This window comes from Amphichorda felina (genome assembly GCF_050947745.1).
Source record: "Amphichorda felina strain 45539 chromosome Unknown scaffold_2, whole genome shotgun sequence".
Classification (NCBI taxonomy): domain Eukaryota; kingdom Fungi; phylum Ascomycota; class Sordariomycetes; order Hypocreales; family Bionectriaceae; genus Amphichorda; species Amphichorda felina.
The window spans coordinates 1,259,333-1,280,527 of NW_028145048.1; the positions used below are offsets into that span (position 1 = coordinate 1,259,333).

The window sequence follows — 21,195 nt, forward strand, 5'->3', positions numbered from 1 at the left end:
CTGAAAGGGCCCCCCCCGAGCTCAGGTCCAAACTCAGGGGTGGGACCCCGGTCGGCCAGCCAGTACGAGGAGACGGGATGGACGCCCATGGGCCAGTCAGCGGCGCCCAAAACTCCCGTCCCCCCGCCCCAGGGCCCCAAAAGCAGCCTGCCAGCCCCTGGGGCTACAGGCACAGGCCTGGAGAGCCTGGAGCTGGTGCGCTGGGAGTGGGTGGAGGGATGGAGCTCTGGCCGCTGGAGCTCTGGCCGCTGCAGCAAACATGGACTCCACTCCACTGCCCGCTGGGGCCTCTGCCCTGGCCCAAGGGCCCCAGGCTGTGATTATAGTGGGTTATTACCGGGCGGGGGAACCTGAGCAGCACCCGCGCGTGGACGGCTCGTGCTGGTCCGCCCATCCATCAAGCCATGGACATCCATGGATCGTCTCAGTTGCTCATTGCAACTCTGCTAGACCCCCCCAAGCTGCAGGGACGCGCATCGGCCGTCGACTGGCGAGGATGCACCTGCAGTCTAATACTTCGCACTATCTCACTCCTATCGACTCACATGGTCGTGTCTGCATGCTCGGCGCGTGCTTGACATGTACGAGAGTACGTACATACTAACTACATAGTACTAGTAGTACTAGTATGGCCAACGTGCTTGTCGGATGGCGTCTGTGTCAATCTCCCGTGGTTTCATTGCGTCTGAGCCTCTGAGGTTGTCGACGCGAGTGTCTGTACGGCATTCGCACGAGAGTAGGTACTCCGTACGAGACTCGAAACGGCCGTGGGCCGTCGTCAATCTCGTCTCGGTCAATCGGATGCAGCTTCAGGCGCAGACGCGACCTGGTGGATCGGGCGAGCATTCCGTTGGAGGCTGAGCATGGTCGCCAATCTCAGCGATCTCAGCGATCTCAGTGATCCCAGTGATCTCAGCGATCTTGTTGGTGACCTGGGTTATTCCTAGGACCCTTTGCTTGTTACTTGGTCTCATCATCTCATGCCCCCAATCCCGCTCCCGCCCGACCTCCCAGCCCTCTCCTCCCATTTGGCCATGGCTCCCATCGAGTCATCATCCAGGTGATCCAGGGACCACCGCGGGAGATCACCACAGGCCCCAACACAGGCCTTGGGGGCCGCCCCTCCCCCGACCCTGCCTGGTCTCAACGCTCGTCATCTCGTGATGCCGATGGTCTGGCCCAATGGTCCATAATCGCAAGTAGCCTGTGGGCCAGCCTGCATGCTGGATTGTGCAGAAAGGGGCAAAAACAAGAAACAGGTGCATTGGGGTGTCGCGGCGTGCAGACGGAGGAAATAACCCTAGCACGTACATACATACTCGTATTAGTAGATGATAGAGTCACTCGACGCTGGCGTTGAACCCGTGGCGCCTCCCTTTTATCGCACATTGCACATGGGCCCTTTGAAAGTTTCGACCCTTTTGCAAATTGCAACTAATACCACCATGGATCGGCGCAGTTCCCGGGAGATCCTCCGCCCATTGGCAACCAATTGCACACCGGGGATCGAACCATGGCAGTTCCTTCGATGCGTACTCCGTATTCGTAGTAGAGTTACTACTATGTACCTACACAATACTCGCACTCTGTACCCAGTTGTACCCGTACACTGATCTCGTACTCGTACACCGGTCGGCCTGGAATGAAACCGAGTTGACTCTGGCAAGGCTCGCATGTTTGAAGCCGGCACCTCCACAGCCACAGCCCCCGGATCTGTGCTCACAAGCCTGGCAAGTCTGCCCTCTGCCCTACCGAGCAATTACGAGTATTACATACCTAGTACGGAGTACGGAGTACTTCGTACGCACATTGAGTCGTGAATGCTGCTTACATGGATGGCACCGACCACCAGGGGACTCAGGGAACCATCCGCCCGATCGCCTACGACCAACTGGGCAGGCCGCAACATGCATCATCCCCGCTGCTTCCAGCCTTCCAGACTTCCGAGGACAAGCCCCCTATTTCTCCAGATCCCATCCGTACTACGGATACGTACATAGTATAACACTACGAGTACTTATAGAATATGCTTCATCTGCTGCCCGCTCTCCCCCTCACGTGTCCGTCAGAATTGAGTCTTGGCCAGATGTTTCTATTCTCATACCAAACACTGCTCATTTCCCTGGATCATCAACGATGCGTCCGGGAGACAGCGGCCAACACGGAGCCGCTGACGCCCGCCCACCCCCAACTCCCATGCCAATAAAAACCCCTATCCATTTGCAGCTATTCCATCGCCCAATTCGCCGCCCTCATTGGCTGCCTTTGGCACACTCCCAGATCCCTCGCAGAATATGCCTCCAGTCAGTCTCAGCCCACGGCGTCTACTACTACACACACAGCAGGTAACATGTATCTGGAGGATGTGCGGATACACGTACCATCCCGGCTAGAAGACGCGTGGTTTTATTTACGACCAACCATGATACGGAAAAAAAAACAATAACAACGACGGCATATGATACCCTTTCCGTCCGTCGCTGCTGCTATTACTACCTACCCACTTGTTGCTTGATTGACCCTGCCGTGCCGTAGGCCCCAGGGGTCATCCTCGACCACTTGCCTGTGCACATGGCCGGCATCACCTTGGCAGAGCCGTTACCCGAGCTGCTGCACGGTGTTGCGCTCGCACCGATCGATGGCACGGCGAGGCATCTCGGCGGACGACCCGAGACGCTGACAGCCTCATCTTGCCCGGCAAGCATGCCAGTGGTACTCGGTCGTGTGGGACATAATAGCTGATGCTGGGTGTCTACTACTGGTATAGCCGACATCCATTGCAACAAGTACAAAGTACCGAGCATCACATGTCACACAGCCCGCCTGGCAAGTCTCCGGGTCTAGGCCACCAGCTTTGCAACGGGGAACTCTGCAATATGTAGCTTTGCAGCGCCGTACGGAATGAGCTTGATGGTCCTCTTCCGCGACGGGTCCACCGTGGGACTGGTCGGCGGGCTAGCAGCCGTGCCGTTCTTCACAGGCCAGTCAATGGTGTAGGCTTCCACCTCGAGGCTGGTCGGCGGTCCGTCGTTTACGAAGACGGGGTTGCGAAGCTCGGCAGTTTCATCCCCCCGGTTGACCTTTACGGTCGATGGGTCGACAGCGAATCGCCACTCCGAGACAGGCTCGAAGATGGCGTCGTAGGAATCACGGTGGATCTGGTCTGCGGACAGAGGCTCTAGAGTCCCATAATGTAGAGGAGAGTACCTGATCTCGTTGTGCTTGATATCGGCCGTGTAGAGGAGCGGGCCGCGATAGAATGCCACGGATGCGCCCCGGGTGACCGTCTTGATCTCCATAGGAAAAATCACGGTGAGCTTGGTAGTTCCCTGCTCAATCTCGACTTGTTGGAGGTTGTCATTGTTGGGGGAGAGTGGCTTGGCCTTGTCATCGCCAATCTTGAAGGTAGCCTTGTCTACAACGACCCACTCGGGGACTCGGATGAAGAAGTTGAAGTCTGTATCAGACTCGATGTTATAGTTGAGCTGGTCAGAGAAAGGGTAGTTGGTATCACAGCTCACTGTCGTCAGTTAATACTTCAAAGTCTTGAATGCTTCGGTCATATCCACACGGATGTATCACATACCACGCACGTCACCGTCTTTGACCTTGGTTTGGACAGCGACAGGACTCAGCAGCGCATGTACGAGACCGTCGTCTCCATTCCTGCTATAGGCATGGGCGACGAACTTGGGATAGCCTTGCGGGTGGTTGACAGTGCAGCAAGGCTAAAGATACGAGTTAGTCAAATTCCAGGTGTAATAACCGCAGTTCACACATACATAATTCGGCTCCAGTCCGTAGACGAGACCATAGTTTCCAACATTGTACCATGGGTTGTCACTCGTGTCGATCATCTTAGCCTAAGGCTGGTTGGTCTGGGTAATGTAGCTGTGTCCCCACCCTAGGCGTGGTTAATTCTTATACTCCGGTCTGGAGGATCGGACTCAACTCACAGTCCGCAGTCACAGCGCCGGGGAGGGCGTTGAAAGCCGCGCGCTCGGTAAGGTCTGCGAAGATGTTGGTCCCATGGAAGTGGTAGAGCCAAGCATGTGAGAACATACTCCACAGTCATGCAGAGTTCGGAGCTGCAGGCCGTCAGAGAAGCAGCCCTCCAGGTTTCAAGTCTGTAAACTCACCCTCGGTACGGGTGCAGTCCGCCGAGATATTCGTCGCCAATGACACTTCCCGAGAGAGATGTATGGTATGTCCTGAGCAACTCAACTGCCTGGTGGGTCTTTCCGATGAGACTCTGCTGTTTCGTCGATCTGTACAAGACGGTAGGATAACGAAGTCCTTCAGCCGTGTTGACTCCGTGAGAGAAGCCCTCATCGGGCCCAGCATAGCTGGGCAAGCCATCCTTAGGAAACTTTTCCTCAGTAAAATACTCATTCCAGTCGCGTCCACCAACAACGGCTCCCTCGAACATAAGGTCAATCACCTCCTTGATAGTATCTCGGTTTTCACGAGGATGATGTTCGTAAAGCCACTCGAGAGACATTATATACTCATGTGCACGAGCCACGCCAAATAGGTATTTATCAAAAGTGTCATCCTCATTCGGGTTGGGAATCAGGCCAGTGAAGTTGTTCTTGAGCATGGAATGAGTTAGGTCCACGTATTTGTGCATCGAGTCAACAATTCGCTCCGTCTGCGATGCATCAGCCTCGGCGTATTGCTATGGGCATTAGCTATACCATTTGCAATCACGGAGCAATAGACAGCTCACCATCATCCCTAGCAGGAGGTAGCTGCGGGGCCATATGACACGCTCGTTCCTTGTTTTGCCAGGTCCAAGCCAGCCATCCTCGTGTTGATTCTCAATCTGGTGGTCGAGAAACTTCCTCGCCTGTTCCTTCAAACGATCATCATCTAGGGTCCATGCGAGAGGAACGATGTAGTTGAACCAGTAAGTGGCCGACTCTATTAGGTCGCTGTACTCGTCCTGACCGCCCATCCAGGTGGAATTGGCGACATAGCGGTAGAAGTCAAACATGTGGCCCGCCAGGCCATCGCCAGACAAGCGAAGTTGATCTTGGAGCCATCCGGAGGCCTTGATGGAGCCGAGCGGAAGACGCTCGTATTTGAAGGGGACGAGGTCTGCTCGAGGAGTCAGCAAAAGTGTTGTTTTAAGTCATCGGGGAAAGCACGCGTCTTGTCCAGACCTTGGGAGGATATGCCCATAGACAAAAATGAGGACATGAAAAATAGATGTAAGCCTAGCATATTCTATATCGTGGTTTTGAAAAATGGGTTTAATAACCAAGAGTATCCGTAGCTTGAGCAACGTTCGCGGGGTATGCGTTAGCTTTCACACGTTCTATTCCCCAGCGTCGTCTCGAAAAGCAAAGTCTTGAGGTTACTTCTACCTGGGCAAGAGGGTAGGGCTCTCTACGTCATCTCTCACCATAAGTAAGTCGAAGCAGGCGCGAACAAGACAAGAGACATAACAAGGGAGTGAGTAGATCGAGCCCCAGAATAACGGCACATGGCCCGGTGGTCGGGGTAATTGGCATCATGCTGGTACCCGATCCGCGGATATTTTGGTGTGCACACAAGATGGAGGTCTGCTGATCCGGCTAATACAGTGGCGGGCGCGAGGGGGTGTCAGATGTCGGGATGAAGTTGTGGGGCAGTACCTATAGATTGCGGGGTTGGAACGTGGAGGCGACGGAGACTTAAAGCTTGTAGTACGGAGTAGTAGTACGGAGTACTAGCAACCCAAAGCCGCCAGGCACGGGTGACGCTGAGCTCCGCTATTGGTCTCGAGGCTTATATTTGTACTTTGATAGAGAAAGATTGAGCTGTTGAATGCTTTGTCCATTTGTGCAATCCCTTGACCACGTCAATGAGTGCATTAGAGCTTAGGCTCTCCGTAGTAGTTCCTCGATGGGCTGTGGGTGTCGTCATTCTGGTTGCATGATCACAAGTGGCTTCCATCAATAGAGGCCCCACAGTGCCTCGTCGTTCGCTTGACCCATATGTGATGGAAAATTCACTGTGTGTTATCGAGATGGAAAGATGGGGAAAGATCACCCGAGTTGTGGTGAGGTAGGTGATGGATATGGGGGGTCACGTGAGAGCGGCGCGACGGGAAGCCCGCCACCCAGCCTCGTCACTTTCCGTTCAGACGCGAAGTTCGCGAGGCGTCACCGGCCGCTCAGCACGCGCGCAAACCTCGACTAGCAGCCGCAAAAAAATCGCAGCCTGTGTCGCATCAATCACCAGCAGCTGTTCACATCGCCCTATTAATTTCCACACAAAATGCCTCCTGGTACGTCTCTTCCCTTGCACCCGCACCGTGCACCTTGCGCCGTCCTCGCGATCGACCACCACACTGCCAGCACCGCGCCCCTCCATTGCACCACCTACCCAAATCTTCACCCACCGTCATTGAATACCCCGCGGTCGCAATGGCGCGCACCGTCGCACGTCCTCGCGACAGGCCAAAACAGAAGGCTAAGAATGTGGTAGCTCTGAGTGACGACGAGCAGTCCGACTCGGGCGACTTCCCCATGCCCCTCCGCATCGGGCCCCCCTCGCCGAGCGACGACGAAGATGAGATGGACGCCCCAAACGGCGACGCTGCGGATAACAAGATCGACGCCGAAGACGATGAGGAGGATGAGGACGAGGACGAGGATGAGGAGGACGAGGAGGAGGAGGACATGTGAGCTCCCAAGGATCGCGGATGGCATACGCTCGACGCTGGGTTAACGCGGGACAGGTTCGTCGTGGAGGCGATCAAGAAGCACATGGTGGACGAGAATGTTAGCGCACCCCCATATCCTGGAGGGTTGGCATGCTGACCTTCGCAAAAGGGCAACCTGAAATTCCAAGTAAAATGGGAGGGGTACGACAGCAAGAAAGACCTGACATGGGAGCCGGAGGAGAACCTATCGTGAGCGCAGACCTTGGCCTGCTCTACCCAAGCTCACCCACTGACCACTCTTCCGCAGAGACTCAGCCGTCGAGATCCTCCAGGAGTACTTTAAAAAGGTGGGAGGCCGCGAAGCAATCTTCGAGGAAACAGAGAAGGCCGCGCGGGGGAAGAAGCGCGCTCGGCAGTCGGCGGGAGCTCAGAGTGCCGGGACGAAACGATCACGTACGACTGGTAGCCACCCCGATTCGGCGACACCTCCGGCGACGGCGAAGAAGTGGAGCCCGCCGTCGGGCTCGTGGGAAGACGATATCGAGTACATCGACGCGTGCGAGGAGGAGGGGAGCGGGAAGCTTGTGGTCTACCTTAACTGGAAGAACGGACAGAAGACGAAGCACGACACCTCAGTCATCTATAAGAAATGCCCACAAAAGGTAGGGTCTCCCGGTCATCATCTCGGGGAGGGAGGAACAGAGAGCTAACAGCAGCAGATGTTGCGCTTCTACGAGCAACACGTGAGAATCATCCGGGAGGAGAACAGGTCCTTGGCCGATAATAACGATTGAGCTTCGACGAACCAAATGGTCGGGAGAAGCGTATGAAATTTTGACTTTTTCGCGTTTCGGGGAAATTTGGTGTTCGGAGGTTTGGACCAGGCGCGAAGGAATGGCTTACGGATATGCCTGGCAGAATTCCCCGCCGCTTCATCATTCACCACTGCAAGCAAGCGCGGGCATCCCACGTGTATATCCCCCACGGTTGCTGTATGATAAGAATCTTTCGGTAGGAAAAATGGGGGGTTGAGAATTGGCTGACCTCGAGAGTCGGGGGTCGTATCGGATTTGCCGGTGGAGTCGAGTTCAAAATCTTTTAGAGCTACCGAGCTCTCGTCAGCTGCATCGGAGCTCATCCTGCGCAAGCTCGGTTTGAAGCTGTTGTGGACCAATCACAGGCGCCGATATACCCCTGCGAGGCGGTTTTCTGGTTTTGCAGCGGGCTAAACTCCAGCTAAGACGGGGACCCACCCACAATCCACGCGGGCCCAGCCTTGCCATTTTATTGACGTGGAAAACGGGTGGCGGGGCAACCAGTCTTATAACTGCAGCCCAGAGCTGCAGTCACCATTGTCGGCGCATCCCCAGCTCCCTCTTCCACCTGGCCCAAACTCAATTCCTGCTCCTGGATATTTGAGACTTTGCTGTCGCCAGTTGCCTGTATCCTTAACTACACCAAACTCGCTATTTGTGCAAGCGGTGGACATTTTGGTTTCGCTCGTCACTCACACTGCTGGAGCTCCACCCTTGGTCTGCTCAATTCGTCAGGCACTGGTATGTCCGAGTCCATCTTGGCCACCGGAATGTCAAGCTAATGTGTGACTTTAGACCCCCCTCCCCTTCCCGGGTACAATTCCAATCTAGGACATTATCTTCTGGATCCTCGCCGGCGTCCGTCCCGAGCCTCTCAAACGTCAGCCGGCCCAGCACCTCTACTCTGCCTACACGCCCCCCACCCGAGCCGCCATAGCCAGCACCGGCGCCCAACAGCAACCATGGTGAAGAAGAACGACACCATCGCCATCATCGTCATCGTCATCTTCCTCCTCCTGGCGCTCGTCTCGTTCGGCATCTGGTTCCTGGTGCACAAGGTGCGGACCCACATGTCCGTCACCTCGTCATCAAGCAACAGCAGCAGCCATCTGACGGATGGGGACTGACGAACCAACCTTGCGGCGCGCTCGCCGTTCCCGGATGCGGTGGTTGCCCCGGCTGTGGTCTGGCTAAGAAAGCGCTCCAAGTTCCAGCCCGGGGAGTTGTCGAAGGAGCTGCGCGCACGCCTACGGCGTGTGACGGCGGCGGAGCCATCAGGCATCGAGCATCTATCGCCATGTACACATGGCGCTGTCTGCCATATCAGGAACCGATGTACAGTATCTAAAGGAGATGCTGTTTCACGGGGTTTCGGCGTGTGCATTTGATATCATGGAATATGGGTTTACGAAAAACAAATCTCAACAACATGGGACATATGGGACGATTGAATGGGTTCATAGATTTATTGGGAGCAAGTTTGTGGAATTCTGCAGCAGGCGCACTTGTACTGGGATCTGGGAGTGGTGTATTTGAGAATTGATGTATGAGAAGCGGATAGCACGATTTAGGATAGATAGCAAACAATGACACCCAACTAGGGATGCCACTGCTTTGATCTGCCTCTCAATGAGGTCTCAGCTATGCCTTTGCTGATGACCCCTCTTTCGTCTGACATGTTGTTCTCATTGCCCCAACGAACGATGTGGCGCTCTCAACCACCCGCAGAGTCTACTGGCCTGCATTCACCTCGTAAACCGCCAGCCGATAAGATGGCCCAGAAAATGTCCCGGAAAGAGCAGTCTACCATGACCCCCAATATCCATGACTAAAGGGGTTGCCGTATTGACTTTGACGGTATTGAAACGGTTCAATAAAGGTACTAGTGATCGACCGCGGCGGGGGCAAAAAGAACCCAGCCCTGAGAGCTGACGGGCCTGCAGCTGGCATCTACGTAGCAGTGTCAGAGTATGTTAGATCGTCTCTTTTTCTTGCCAGCTCTGCGCTCGCACGAGCCCACAGGAATCGTCAGATCCTACGCGACTTCGAGTGCTAGTACATGTGGAGCTTAACAGTCCGGAAGGCCGAGTGGCTTGCCACACATTCCCGCCACCTTTCCGTTAGGGGAGGAGGCCGATTGGCAGATCGGTAAGGATATGCCGTCATGGAAACCAGCCATTATGTGGCTAAGGAGGAGTATGGACGTTCAGATTTCATGGAAGGAATGGCGGGTGCCTAAAAGCTGGAAGCTGGTGACGTTGAAGGAGTCGAGTGCTAGTCGGCTAGAGTAGAGTGGGGCCGGCCGGCCCGTTGGCGCCGGCGGAGGCAAAGATGACGGTGTAAAGTGTTTTATGGGCCCGCTCAATGACTCTTTTTAGTACGGAGTACGGATAGAATTACACCATTTGATGATACCGATGGTGACTCTGTCGCACACCTCCAAGGCTACTATTGCTAGGTCTGGCCTTGTCACGGTTTGCGTCAGCAAGATCCAACATCGACTCAACCCATATATATCCACCCAAGCGGGGCGCAATACAGGTACCGATGATAGCTCGAAAAAGTATTCTGGGGATTGCGATGTACTTTCCAAAGAAAAGGGGGGGGAGAACGGCTCTTAGCCCATACATGTGGTTACTACGGGACCCTAGCGCTATTCATGACAAACAAAATGTGCTCGTGACAAGACCCCTCGACTTTAATGCATCCAGCGACATCCTTGGGTCGTAGTTGATGACCTCTCCGGTAGAGAGATTCCTGAACTTTTGGAATATTTCCGGGTCGTCTGCCGTCCGGTCTGCATCAAGACGCTCCCAACCTTGCAGCGGTTCCAAGCGAGGGTCCTCGTCGGTCAACTGGCCCGCTTCCGGGTTGAAGAAGCGATATAGACTCGTGACTCCGGTCGAGTCGAGGAATACTTGCGCAATCCAGGGTTTGGGGAGGGATCCAAGTATGCATGTCGCGTCATGAAAGCCGTATACCATGCCTTCTCCGATAACGATATAGGTTCCGTTGGGGGATTCGCGCAATACCATGGGGGCGCTGTACCCAACAGCACCACGACAATGTCTCCTCCAGTTTGTGCCTGTTAGCGGAACAAGGCTCGTTTTTGACTATTTCAAGACCAGGTACAGTCGACTCACCGGATTCCATTCCCTCAGGCCCCAAACCTATGTGCCCTTCTGCTGTGGAGTAAAACCTCCTTTTGTACAGCACGCTTTCGACGGCGGATATATACAGTCCATTGACTCGGCCCATTTCTCCTGGTGGCTCCTCGCCATCCACCACGACCTCTTGGCAGTACGTCTTCCATTCTTCCAGCGTGGGGAGCCTGGGCAGCCAGGGGAGCCGCTCCACGACCTTCATCCCGCAGATCGTCATGGCAAGGGCGTCGAGCAACGATCCACCCCCCGGATAGGGGCGCTGGAGGTCGCCAGGCCCCCACCCCCTCACGAGCTCCAGCCCATCGCCCAGTCTCTGCGATGCTTCCCCCTGGACGGCAGTGACGGGGCCAGCCCGTACACCAGCGACCTCTAGGATGCCAGGGTCAGCGTACCGGGCCACAGTCCGGGACATTCCCGCCGAGAACTGCTGCCGAATACTCTCGGAGCTCGGCGGCGGCAGGATGAGATCGGGCACCCAGGACGGCGCGGCGGTGATGCGCTCCATCCCCGTGTCGATGCACCCGCGCAGGGCGTCGAGGCGGCCAAAGTGCTCGATCTGCGCCAGGGCTATGCGCCGGTAGACCGCCCCCACGGGCAGCGAGTAGTCGGCCTGGATGCGCCGGCGCAGGCCCTCGGACATGAGCCCCAGCAGGGCGGAGGATCGAGCGCCACGTCTCGTCGTCGTAGGGGAGGTCGCTCATGGGGCCGTACCAGTCCCACTCGGCGGCCCCGGGCATCCTGACGAGGTGGTTCTGCCTCGTGACTTGGACATGGCCCCCGAGATAGCCCAGGGTGGACATGGCCAGTCTGCTCTGGCGAGAACCCGGGCCGAGCCAGACCACGACGCGGTGGGCGAGGCGGTATACATGCGGCATGCGCTGCACCTGTGCGTTCCTCTCTGCCATGTCCTGTTGGTTGATGCAGATGGCGTCGACCCAGAGTGCCCTGGCCCTGTCTCGGTAGCGTAGATGGTGCAAGGCAATGGCCAGGCTCTTGGTGACGAGCAGCTTGGTTCGAGTGTTCAGGGCTGGATCCTCGACGATGATGGCCCTGCGGCTGTGGGCTGATCCCCATGTGTATGAAAGGGCTTCATATTCGGGTGTCCCGGGCACATGCTGGATTGCTGCCCCCGTTGGCGACTCTGAGTTGGTCGAGTTCGGGTGGCTCCATGATGAGACATCGAGTTGTCGTGAAGTTGTAATTCATCTACACTCGCCCCATGTCGCTTGGCGAACTCGGATCGCGTGGTCACCATTCTTTGTCATTGCGCGCTTTCTCTCGTCCGTGCAGTTGATGTGCCAGTGGAAGCAGCAGGTGCTTCCCTGGTGCGGCAAACCTAGCCGCTTCGCGAATCACGAGTTATGGAACAGGGATGGTGTTGGGCTGACATGTACGGAGAACATGTACGCATATGGATACACACATCAGTGATGTTGGTCATCACCATCAACGCTCTCACCATGATATAACACCGTCCCTCAGAAGAGGACTTCCTCTCGTATTCCTAATAGATGAATTTAATATAACAGGCATAATGTGACACCTTTTTCTACGCTTCAATGACCCTTAGAGATGCGCCGCTGTGGCCGACCTTGCCACCCATACCCAGTAGACTGTGTAAGTATATTCACCCCTGATAACTCCCAGTATATGTATGAAAGACAGCCTCACACCAAGCGTTCTCCCCTTTGGGGGGGGGGGGGGGAAGGGGGGGACTATTAGTATCTCAATATTCTCATATGTCGCCCATTTTATGGTGACTGTGCCGTCTATGTACTCATAGCCACTGGTGTTGTCTGTGTACTGTGATCGGGGGAAATTAATGTGCCTGTTCTCTGGGTAAATCCATCGATCAACCAACCATCCACCCAATTGATCAATCCGGCACTTGGAGCGCCTCAAAAGGATCCAAATTGAGCCCTGGGCCACCACTCAGAGAAGTGCCGTGCCTGGTAGGGCGTGGCTGGCAATCTCGGCCGGGGGATTAACTGCAGAGCACATGCAATACTACTACACGCTGTAAGTAGCCCTCCGTATTCTTATTATCCGCTATCCGTACCAACCAGCATTCATTAAAAGAGGCAGGAGGGATTAAACGCCCATGGATGCACTGCCGGCAGATGAGCTTGAAACCAGAAGGTCATCGGGACTCCGCGCTGCCAAGCACATACCCAGCAGATGATAATCTCCGCCGCGCCGATGCACAGCTCGGAAGAGAAGAAGAAGAAGAAGAAGAAGCGACGAGGAGCAATTCGTTTTGCCCAGTCCATCTTCGGGGGATCTTTCAGGGGCGGATCCCGAGGTCTTCCAGAGAGGGAAGTTTCTCGCCATGATGGCGCTGCCCATTGCTGAGGACGGGCTTGCATGTCACTCAGAAACCCGCCACTACCACACCATCGCGATATGTCACCATGATACACCGGCGCAAAGGCAATATGATATAGTCAATTTCACGTCTTCCTTTAGGCAAGAACTCGAAATATGTCAGAAAAGGGGTACAAATATCACTACTCCACATGGGACAGACGCGGACGCAGCAGGCTTTGTCGCAATCTATCTCTATCTCTATTATTGTTTCAAAGGGGCAAAGAAGCAGAGTAAAATGGCAAAACACAACCTAGAAAACAAGCAAGAAAGCAGGCAGGCAAAGTGGGCGGCGGGGGTTAATCGAGGATAGAACCCCCCCCCCTCGGTATCATTCAAACGGCTCTCTTCACACACGGGGTCTTCTTCCCCCGATATTCAAAGCAGCCATTCCACACCAGCACATCCTCCCCTTTCACCCCTCCATCAATTTCAACGGCACGCAGCGCAGGTAGTTGAAAGGAGCGCGCAACAACCAGGCGTAGACAAAGGAGAACCCCGTAACATGTATTCCCCGTCTGTTTTTTTTTACCCCTGGCTCTCGGAGACACAAAAACACACACCCTCTACTAGATCTTGCCGTTCCTGCCCTGTCGAGAAATCCAGCTCCTGTTTGCCTTTGGTAGATAGAGAGTGGGAGGAGGCCTTCGAGGCGCGCGCCCACCTCGCAAAGAAAAAGGGGTAAGGCGAACAACGGGTGGGCGGTGGCGCCTTGGGGTTTTCGTGGGTCTGGATTCCCTCGGATTGGAATTGGGCCGGGGGAACGGAACTTAGGCCTTGAAGGTGAGGTTGGTGCGGCGGTTGAGGCCTAGATATATTGCGTTTAAGTCAGTCTTGGTGGACAAAGCTTCCACCGGCCAGGTTGGTGAAGACACATACCCTCGATGCCGTTGTGGAAAGAGCGCTTGGCGTGGTCCTCTGAGCCCTGGGGGATGAAGGCGCGCTTGCTGAAGGTGGGCTCAGTGTCGTTGACGGAGCGAGCAGTCAGGTTGGTGGGCATCTGCGGGAAGACGGGGTGCTCGATGGGAGCAGGAGGAGGAGGAATAGGAGCAGGGGCCGGCTCGGCGGCGGGGGCCGGGGCTGTGTGGAATCTTAGCTCTCGGTCTTCAATGGTGCTCAGGAAGCAAGGTGATATATATATGGAGAGAGAAGAGGGTTGACATACCACGGGCCATGGGGGCAAGGAAATCAGCCATGCGGAAGGGGATGGCAGAGGCCATGGGAGCCACGGCGGCGAGAGCAACGAGAGCACCGGTGACCTTCATTGCGACGGCTGGTGGGTTTTTATGTTTTGTGGTTTTGAAATTTTTCTTTTTCTCTTTTTCTTTACTTGATCCGCGTTGAGCGAGAGATGTTGCGTGGCCGGCACGGACAACAACAGTGGAAGATGAAAGGAACGGTTGGGGTATAAGTTGAAGAGGTGAGAGAGGAAGGAGGGCGAGGGATGGATGAAATATATGCGAGCGTACTACAAGCTGGGGCCGCCTTAAACAACGGGACGTGGGTACCGGGTACTGGGTACTGGGTACGTGCAGGGAATGGGATGGAGTGATTCACCGTCCACTCGGGCTGAACGGGACCCGGCGAGGTGAGGGCAAGGTGAGGAGGGTAGTGGGAGGTGTGGGAGTGTGTAGGGCTAGGCGGCTTGGGCTGGCAGGGTACTTTGGGCACAGAGATAGATCGGCCAAGACCTTGACTGAGCAGGAAGCGTGAGGTATGCGTGGGATGGCTGCAGAGGCTGAGGGACGCGGTGCTGGGGGAAAAAAAAAGATGGGACGCATGTCCGAGGCCAAAGATGATGTGGAAACTACGTATATGCTATCAGCATATCGTTGCTACCGCACCACGCAAGAGGCCAGCAGCAAGAGCGTCGATTCTGGGCAGCCAGAACGGCGGCCATGCAGTGGTCCGGATACGGAGGGATACTGTAAATCGGGATCGCCATGATGGACTTTGATCACCGGCTGTCTGGCGTCACTGAGAGGCGGGAGAGGCGTGCTAAGGGCGGACGATTATCCAGACTATCCATCCTGGGGGGAGTGGGTTCAGCACGCACAGCCGTCGCCGCTGCGACCAAAAGCGACTGGCCCCTGGTGGAGGGTAGCAGTGGGTTTGGAGACCCTCGCAGCTAGTAGGAACAGCCGAACAGGAGCCAACCCTGGCCCAACAACTTAGGATAGTACGAGTACTATCCGTACTGCTGCGAATGAATGTACTGGATCCCGGGCGGCATCCGTCTCGCCATTCTCGCGCCAGGTCCTTGCGTGCCAACGTGCTTACAGGACACGCAGGACGAGTACTCGCAGGCATGGAGGACCCTGATCCTTCGGAGGCAATTACGGCTGATCCGGCCAGTCGGGGAATGATGGGCGTTGGTGATGCCCACTTGCTCCGTAGACCGATATCCCAGCCACAGAGGTAGGCTCGAAGGATCAGCCCACGAATGGGGCGCTCAAGGCACAAGGTACGGGCTACGTCTCTCAGCATCAAGAGTGCTAGCATGTACATGTATATACGGATACACAGCAATAATACCGGGAGCAGTGACACCGGGGGCAGTGACACTGGGAGGGAGCGATAAGACCAGCATGCCAGTCGAGGTCGCGTCCGCACGGACGCAGACCACCAGCCAGCACCTCCCATCGAGTATAAACTCTGAAACAAGAGTCGAAGGTAAAATCCCCACGTCCCGCTGTGGTGTGCAGCAGTACATGCTGCTGTGCGCCTCTAGCCCCAGCAGCCAGAGGGCCTAAAGCACCAAGGCATCAGGGAAGAAGAAGAAAATTGTTCAGGGCCCACGGCCGATCAGTGTGATGCGACTGGCTGGGGGGGGACCCGTAGAGGTGAAGTGACATCCATGATCCATCTGCATCTCTGCGTCTCTGCATCTCTGCATCTTCTGCAGCAGTTCCTGGCGACTCGCTGCTGTGCCTGGGGGCCCAAAAGGTGCCAGGGGCTCCCAGGGGTGGGGGGCTTCAGCCAGGGGTGGCCTTGCCGTGGCGTCACTCAACAGCCGGCTTGGCAGGGGATCCGAAACTTGGCGGCCAGGAGCCTCCTCCAGAGTCCAGGGCCAGAAAGGTACGTACCTGCTCCGTATCCACGACGGTTGTGCGGTTGGCCCACGGGCGAAACAGCTGGCGTGACGACGTCTGTTACGTCCTCCATCCAGCATGCTTGTCTGAAGGCCTCCGACGGGCTACGGAGAGAGTGGCGACGGCGCACCAGCGTTGCAGGAACAGCCAGTCTGGAGGATTTTCTGGTCTTCCTGGGCGAAGAGGAGCCAGGATTTGTCAATCGAGGCCTCCGTTGGCCCTCACTGCTGATGTTTTGCCAGTCTAGCTTGGCTGCTGTGTCAGGTTCGCACACGATGAAGTCATCGCCATAGATTCAACAGTGAATCACGGACCAGGAGGTGGTCGCGAAACGAACTCGGCCGGGAGAGAGTGCAGCTGTGATCGATCGATGCAATGCCGCCGTAGGCGCAGCCAGCTCGCAGCCAGATATCATATTATAGTAAATACACGATAGGCGGCGGGTAGCATTCGCAGCCGTTCGACGTCCGGGACGGAAGATGGCTCGGATCGTGCCTAATCTAGCGCCTGGGCAGCTCCTTTACAGAAGGTAGAAGAGTGAGGTGTGAAGCGCCCTACTGACCACTGCCCACTGATGAACCAAGAATTACACCAGGAATAGACAGACTGTCTCAGACAGGATGCGGTTCGGGAGTTGGATGCAGTCTGCGGGTGATGGCGATGTGCGTCTGCGTGCTCTGCTAGAATCTTGGCGGTTCGTTTGGTCGTCGTCGCGTCGACAATGGCGGTCTTTTGGTGGCCACCGTTTAGGATCCGTTGCATCGATCTTCATCGACTTGCATCAAACAGCGATTCCAGAAAAAAACCGGCCCAGTGGCCGTGCAGTGGGCCCAAGCACCAAGAAGTGGGTCACGGCATGTTGGCACTTGGCAGTGGCTTGCCAAGTTCCCAACTGCCACATTTGACGAACGCCCCCAAAAGCTTGTCGTGTCGACGTCTCAAGGTTCCAGGTTCGTCTATCTCTGCCAAGCCCTCCAGTCCACGGCATTCGACTGCGCGTGCGGCTCGTCATGATGGGAATTGTGGCGTGCCGAGCATCTTCCTCTTTGCATCTTTGCCTCTTTGCCTCTTTGCTTCTTCGCCTCTGTCCAGATGTCCTCCATTCCAGATCTTGCCATCTCGGGGGAAATGATCCATGCTGGCCTCCCCTCTTGCATCATAACGGAACCAGACAAGACAGTTCATCCGCTTATTGCCCGCCAGCTTCCGTTGCTAATTTAGTATATCTCCTAGTCTTTCGACCTAATATCCGTGTACACACAGCTACGGTACAGCCTGCATCGCCCTCCCCAACTCCTTCTGGGTTGCTGTGCGCGGTTGAGCCATGACGGACATTGCTTATCCGGCACCCCCTCGCTGCCGATCATCTCTAATACCCACATTCTCGTACTCGTACTAGCATTATCTACAATGTCCCCTGTCTCTCAGAGCTCTCGACACTCGCGTCTCAAAAAAGGCACGCAGCGCTGCCCGTAGGACGGCCAACCCGGAAAGAGAAGACGCTGTGCTGGAACGCCTCGAGAACGCCACCACACGGTCACGGTGTATTCTGTACGCGTGTTATTACCATGGAAAGGATCAAGCAATTTTGTGACAGCTCGTTTCGAATGCCGGCGACTTGTAGTAGGCTTGCTTACTGGCGTGGTTCTTCAGCCACGTCCCATGTCCCGTTCTGTCTCCTGGCCGGGATATTCTGCAAGTTCACCTCCTCCATCAGCCAGGACGCCATGGTCGACTCCTCCAAGCCACCGTTTTAAAGCTCCGGCTCCTCCCCCTGCTTCAGTGGTTTAGTACTTGGCAAGCAGTGAACACCGAAAAGCTTCTTCTAGAGGCTGGCCACGAGTCGCCAAGGGAGACCACGTCGCGGGCGCGTAACCACGCAAAGGCTCTCTAATCGCCCCACGGGTGCCGCCGATCATGGCCTCGGAGGCTCGGACGAGGCCACATCCAAGGCAGCAGAGGCTAACAGACGGTCTTATCGTCAAGAGGCATGAACGAGCCCGCCGATCCCTACCTACAACAACTTGCAAGTCCGGCCTCCGCCGTCGCGGACCTTCTTGTTTCTGCTTCCCTGCTGGCGAAGGCGAGTGCCACTCCACTCTTTCAGCCGCCTAGGATTGGGTTTTTTTTCTCTTTGGCACGCTCTGCCGATGCGCAGGATGGGCTGCTGCCTCGTGCTGGAACCCTGATCACCGCTGGATGAGCCTGATGATTCCCTGGTGATGGGCGCAGAGGGCTGATCCGCGTTGGGTTCCCAGATCATGGGTCCCGGCAGTCGGAGCCCACCCAACCCCCCCAGGCCAGCGTATAAGACTCCGTCTTCCGCCCATATGGTGCATATCTCGACCCCCGAGTGCCATGTTGGCTGCCGCCGAGGCGCCCGAGGGGCCCCCGGAGCTTGCATATATCGTGCAATAGTCCCTCTCTCTCAGCCTCTCCCGCCGTCACGTTCAATGAGGGATCGATGGCGGCATTGGGCAAAGTACGAACAACACTGATGCAGTGCGTAGCCTGCGGGCCGTCTCTTGGCGGCTTGTCAATGTCTCATCCTCGTCGCTGGTTTTTCACACACCATCGGGAATGGACGAGATAAGAAGAGATATCTCTGCTGAGATCGATTGGCCATCCCACGTCGCGCGCGTCGACGACGGCACCAGGGTCGGTACTCGGTGGCGGAGAGCTACGAGTATCAGATACCCGCCGACTGACTCGGTCTCGTTCCGCGTTGGGCCTCTGGCTTATTCTTACCCCTATTATTACTCCTATTATTACTCCTATTATTACTACTACTACTCGTACTCGTACTCATAATCTCCAGTCTCACATCAACAAACAACACACCAGAGCGGCAGAGGGGATGCCCAAGAGAGCAAGCTCAATGTCGAGCCCATGCCGACCAGCTAGCCACTCCCGGTCGTAACAATAGCAGATGACTCGATTGTTGACCAGGTGGCCTGCTTGCATTCTTCCCCATGTCCCCGTTCGTCTTGGCCATGTTCCTTGGCAGAATCCCATCCATTCCGCCGTCACATCCAATCTCGCGAAACCCTGTCCGTACATGCCCGTATATTGTACGAGCCTTGCAAGAGTCGTGTGTTTGAACGCATAATAAGTTCTCTTCTATCCTCGCTTGCGCTCTAAATAGTAGACCCCATGTTCCCTTCAAACGCCCCCGACATACATACGTACTTCTATGATGGTAGCATGCCAAAAGAAAGAATAAAAAATCACCCCCAACTTCAGCCCCTGACGTCGCAGCCGGCCTGTAGCACAACCACCACCTCCCTCCCGTCCCTGGATATCTCCCCCGTCCGAGGCTGCTCATGATGGATGGTATATGGCGGCGACGGACGAGAGAGAGCCAAGACAGAGCCCTCTTTACCAGCTCATCAGTCCCTTGGACCTATCGAACCCCCCGCGCAGCTGCGTCTCCGGCTTGACCACCTTCCCCTTGAGCACCGTATACCGCACCAGGTTCTCGCAGTCCTCCGGCCGCACCCTCGCCAGCCAGATGCACTGACCCGCACCCTCATCGGCCTCAGCATCGGCCTCGGCCTTGCCCTCCTTCTCCTTCTTCTCCCCCTCGCCATCGCCGCCAGCCGCCGTCGCCGTCGCCGCCGCCACGTCGTCCTGCCCAAAGGCATTCGGCCGCCGGTACACCATCACGTTGGCCGAGTACTTGTGCCCGCCGACGTGGCTGATGAAGTAGATGCCCACGCCGCCCGGCCGCTCGTCGTGCAGGTCGCGGTACAGGCCCAGCGGGCGCAGGTGGCGCTCCAGCTCGCGGCGCAGCAGGGGCGCGCTCTGGCCGCAGCGGGCGTCGCGCGTGCGCTGGCTGCACATGAGGATGACGGCGCTGTGGGGGCAGCGGCGCGTGGAGAGGTCGCCGACCTGGGCGGGCAGGCCGGCGGGCTGTTGGAGGGGCGAGGTGGTGGTGGGGGCGTGGTTGACAATGTCGCGGACGAGGGAGGCGGCGTTGGAGGGGCGGACGTTGTCGATGAGGGTGAAGGCCGGGAGGAGGAGGACGGTGGTGGGCTCGCTGTAGTCGCTGGTGTCGTGGGGGGTGGGCATGTTGGAGGCCGAGAGCATCATCCTCTGCGGTCTGTCAGCGGCCTCAAGGTACACACACACACACACACACACAAAGGGTACTGTCTGTCTTCATATGGAGGCACTCACCCCGTTGGACGGCGACTCGGCCTTGTCGACAGCCTCCATGACGCTGCCCTTCTCGTCGCTCACATCGCGCACCCAGTCGGCCTTGCCCGTGCCGACAATCAGGTGGGTGCTCCAGGCCTTGACCTGGCCGTACAGGACGTCGCTCTCGTCAACCTTGAAGCCGCGCGGATACTTGAGGGAGCAGCTGTCGCAGTCGTGCAGGCAGTCGTCGCCGTCGGTCGCGGGGTCCGTCTTGGCGAACAGGTCGCCTATGGGCGCCGGGCCGGCCCCCGCGCCGAGGCTGCTGCCGCCGCCGAGCACCCATGCGCCAAAGGACTTGAAGGACGTTGCCATCTGCTGCTTGAGGGGTTTTCGCGGCAGCTGTAGTGTCGCCGGCGGGTCTGCCACTGTCATGGTGGAGGAGGGAAGAGGAGGAGAGACTAGAGGGACGGGAAAAAAGAGTCGGGGGCCGTTAGAGCCGATTGCGCCGATGGTGGGTGGCGGCGGGGAGTGGGCTGATTGATAACAGCAACCGACTTCTAGGTCCTGACTCGGGAGTACAGACTGCCGTGCCTCGACGATGCAAAGCCGGTCAAACAGGCTCTCGCTCTCTTGGATAAGACTCTAATACATGTAAAAACAGAGAAGCAGAGCCCAGCCCTCATTTGATCACGCAATTTATACCAGTCCCCCTGCGCAGCCCCAACACACAGACTGCTGATGTTGCGTACGTTGACGCAATCTGGGCCGGTCAATTCGCCCCGCCTATCTCCGACTCCGAGCCCCCCGTTCGGCCTTTTTGGGCTTATCAGATCCTATCAGATCACATCAGATCATATCAGATCATATCAGATCCCCCAACTGCCAGAACCCCCCTTCCCCAGTCTTGGCACCCGGCCCTCTTGTGCCGTTGCATCCAGATCACACGGGTGTTTAAATTCGTCAGGCAA

General features: G+C 56.6%; 5 protein-coding genes across 5 annotated transcripts; 1 reads left to right on the forward strand and 4 right to left on the reverse strand.

Moving 5' to 3' along the window:
- Positions 1-2,840: 2,840 nt before the first annotated feature.
- On the reverse strand, positions 2,841-5,226 carry ACO1O0_001954 (uncharacterized protein; the record flags this gene model as incomplete). The annotated part of the gene is made up of 7 exons (XM_083191432.1): positions 2,841-3,520; positions 3,587-3,728; positions 3,783-3,863; positions 4,061-4,088; positions 4,140-4,678; positions 4,730-5,100; positions 5,166-5,226. 7 exons carry the CDS (start codon positions 5,224-5,226, stop codon positions 2,841-2,843), a joined length of 1,902 nt encoding a protein of 633 aa, XP_083052646.1.
- Positions 5,227-6,413: 1,187 nt separating this feature from the next.
- ACO1O0_001955 (uncharacterized protein) lies at positions 6,414-7,446 on the forward strand (the record flags this gene model as incomplete). Its single annotated transcript, XM_083191433.1, has 5 exons — positions 6,414-6,670; positions 6,728-6,770; positions 6,822-6,901; positions 6,960-7,314; positions 7,372-7,446. 5 exons carry the CDS (start codon positions 6,414-6,416, stop codon positions 7,444-7,446), a joined length of 810 nt encoding a protein of 269 aa, XP_083052647.1.
- Positions 7,447-10,124: 2,678 nt separating this feature from the next.
- ACO1O0_001956 (HET domain-containing protein) lies at positions 10,125-11,886 on the reverse strand (the record flags this gene model as incomplete). Its single annotated transcript, XM_083191434.1, has 4 exons — positions 10,125-10,552; positions 10,611-11,187; positions 11,270-11,772; positions 11,844-11,886. The coding sequence occupies 4 exons, from the start codon at positions 11,884-11,886 to the stop codon at positions 10,125-10,127; spliced, it is 1,551 nt and encodes a 516-aa protein (XP_083052648.1).
- Positions 11,887-13,765: 1,879 nt separating this feature from the next.
- Positions 13,766-14,260, reverse strand: ACO1O0_001957 (uncharacterized protein; the record flags this gene model as incomplete). The annotated part of the gene is made up of 3 exons (XM_083191435.1): positions 13,766-13,803; positions 13,875-14,075; positions 14,161-14,260. The coding sequence occupies 3 exons, from the start codon at positions 14,258-14,260 to the stop codon at positions 13,766-13,768; spliced, it is 339 nt and encodes a 112-aa protein (XP_083052649.1).
- Positions 14,261-19,465: 5,205 nt separating this feature from the next.
- Positions 19,466-20,659, reverse strand: ACO1O0_001958 (Sucrase/ferredoxin-like-domain-containing protein; the record flags this gene model as incomplete). The annotated part of the gene is made up of 2 exons (XM_083191436.1): positions 19,466-20,182; positions 20,267-20,659. 2 exons carry the CDS (start codon positions 20,657-20,659, stop codon positions 19,466-19,468), a joined length of 1,110 nt encoding a protein of 369 aa, XP_083052650.1.
- Between the last annotated feature and the right edge of the window lie 536 nt (positions 20,660-21,195).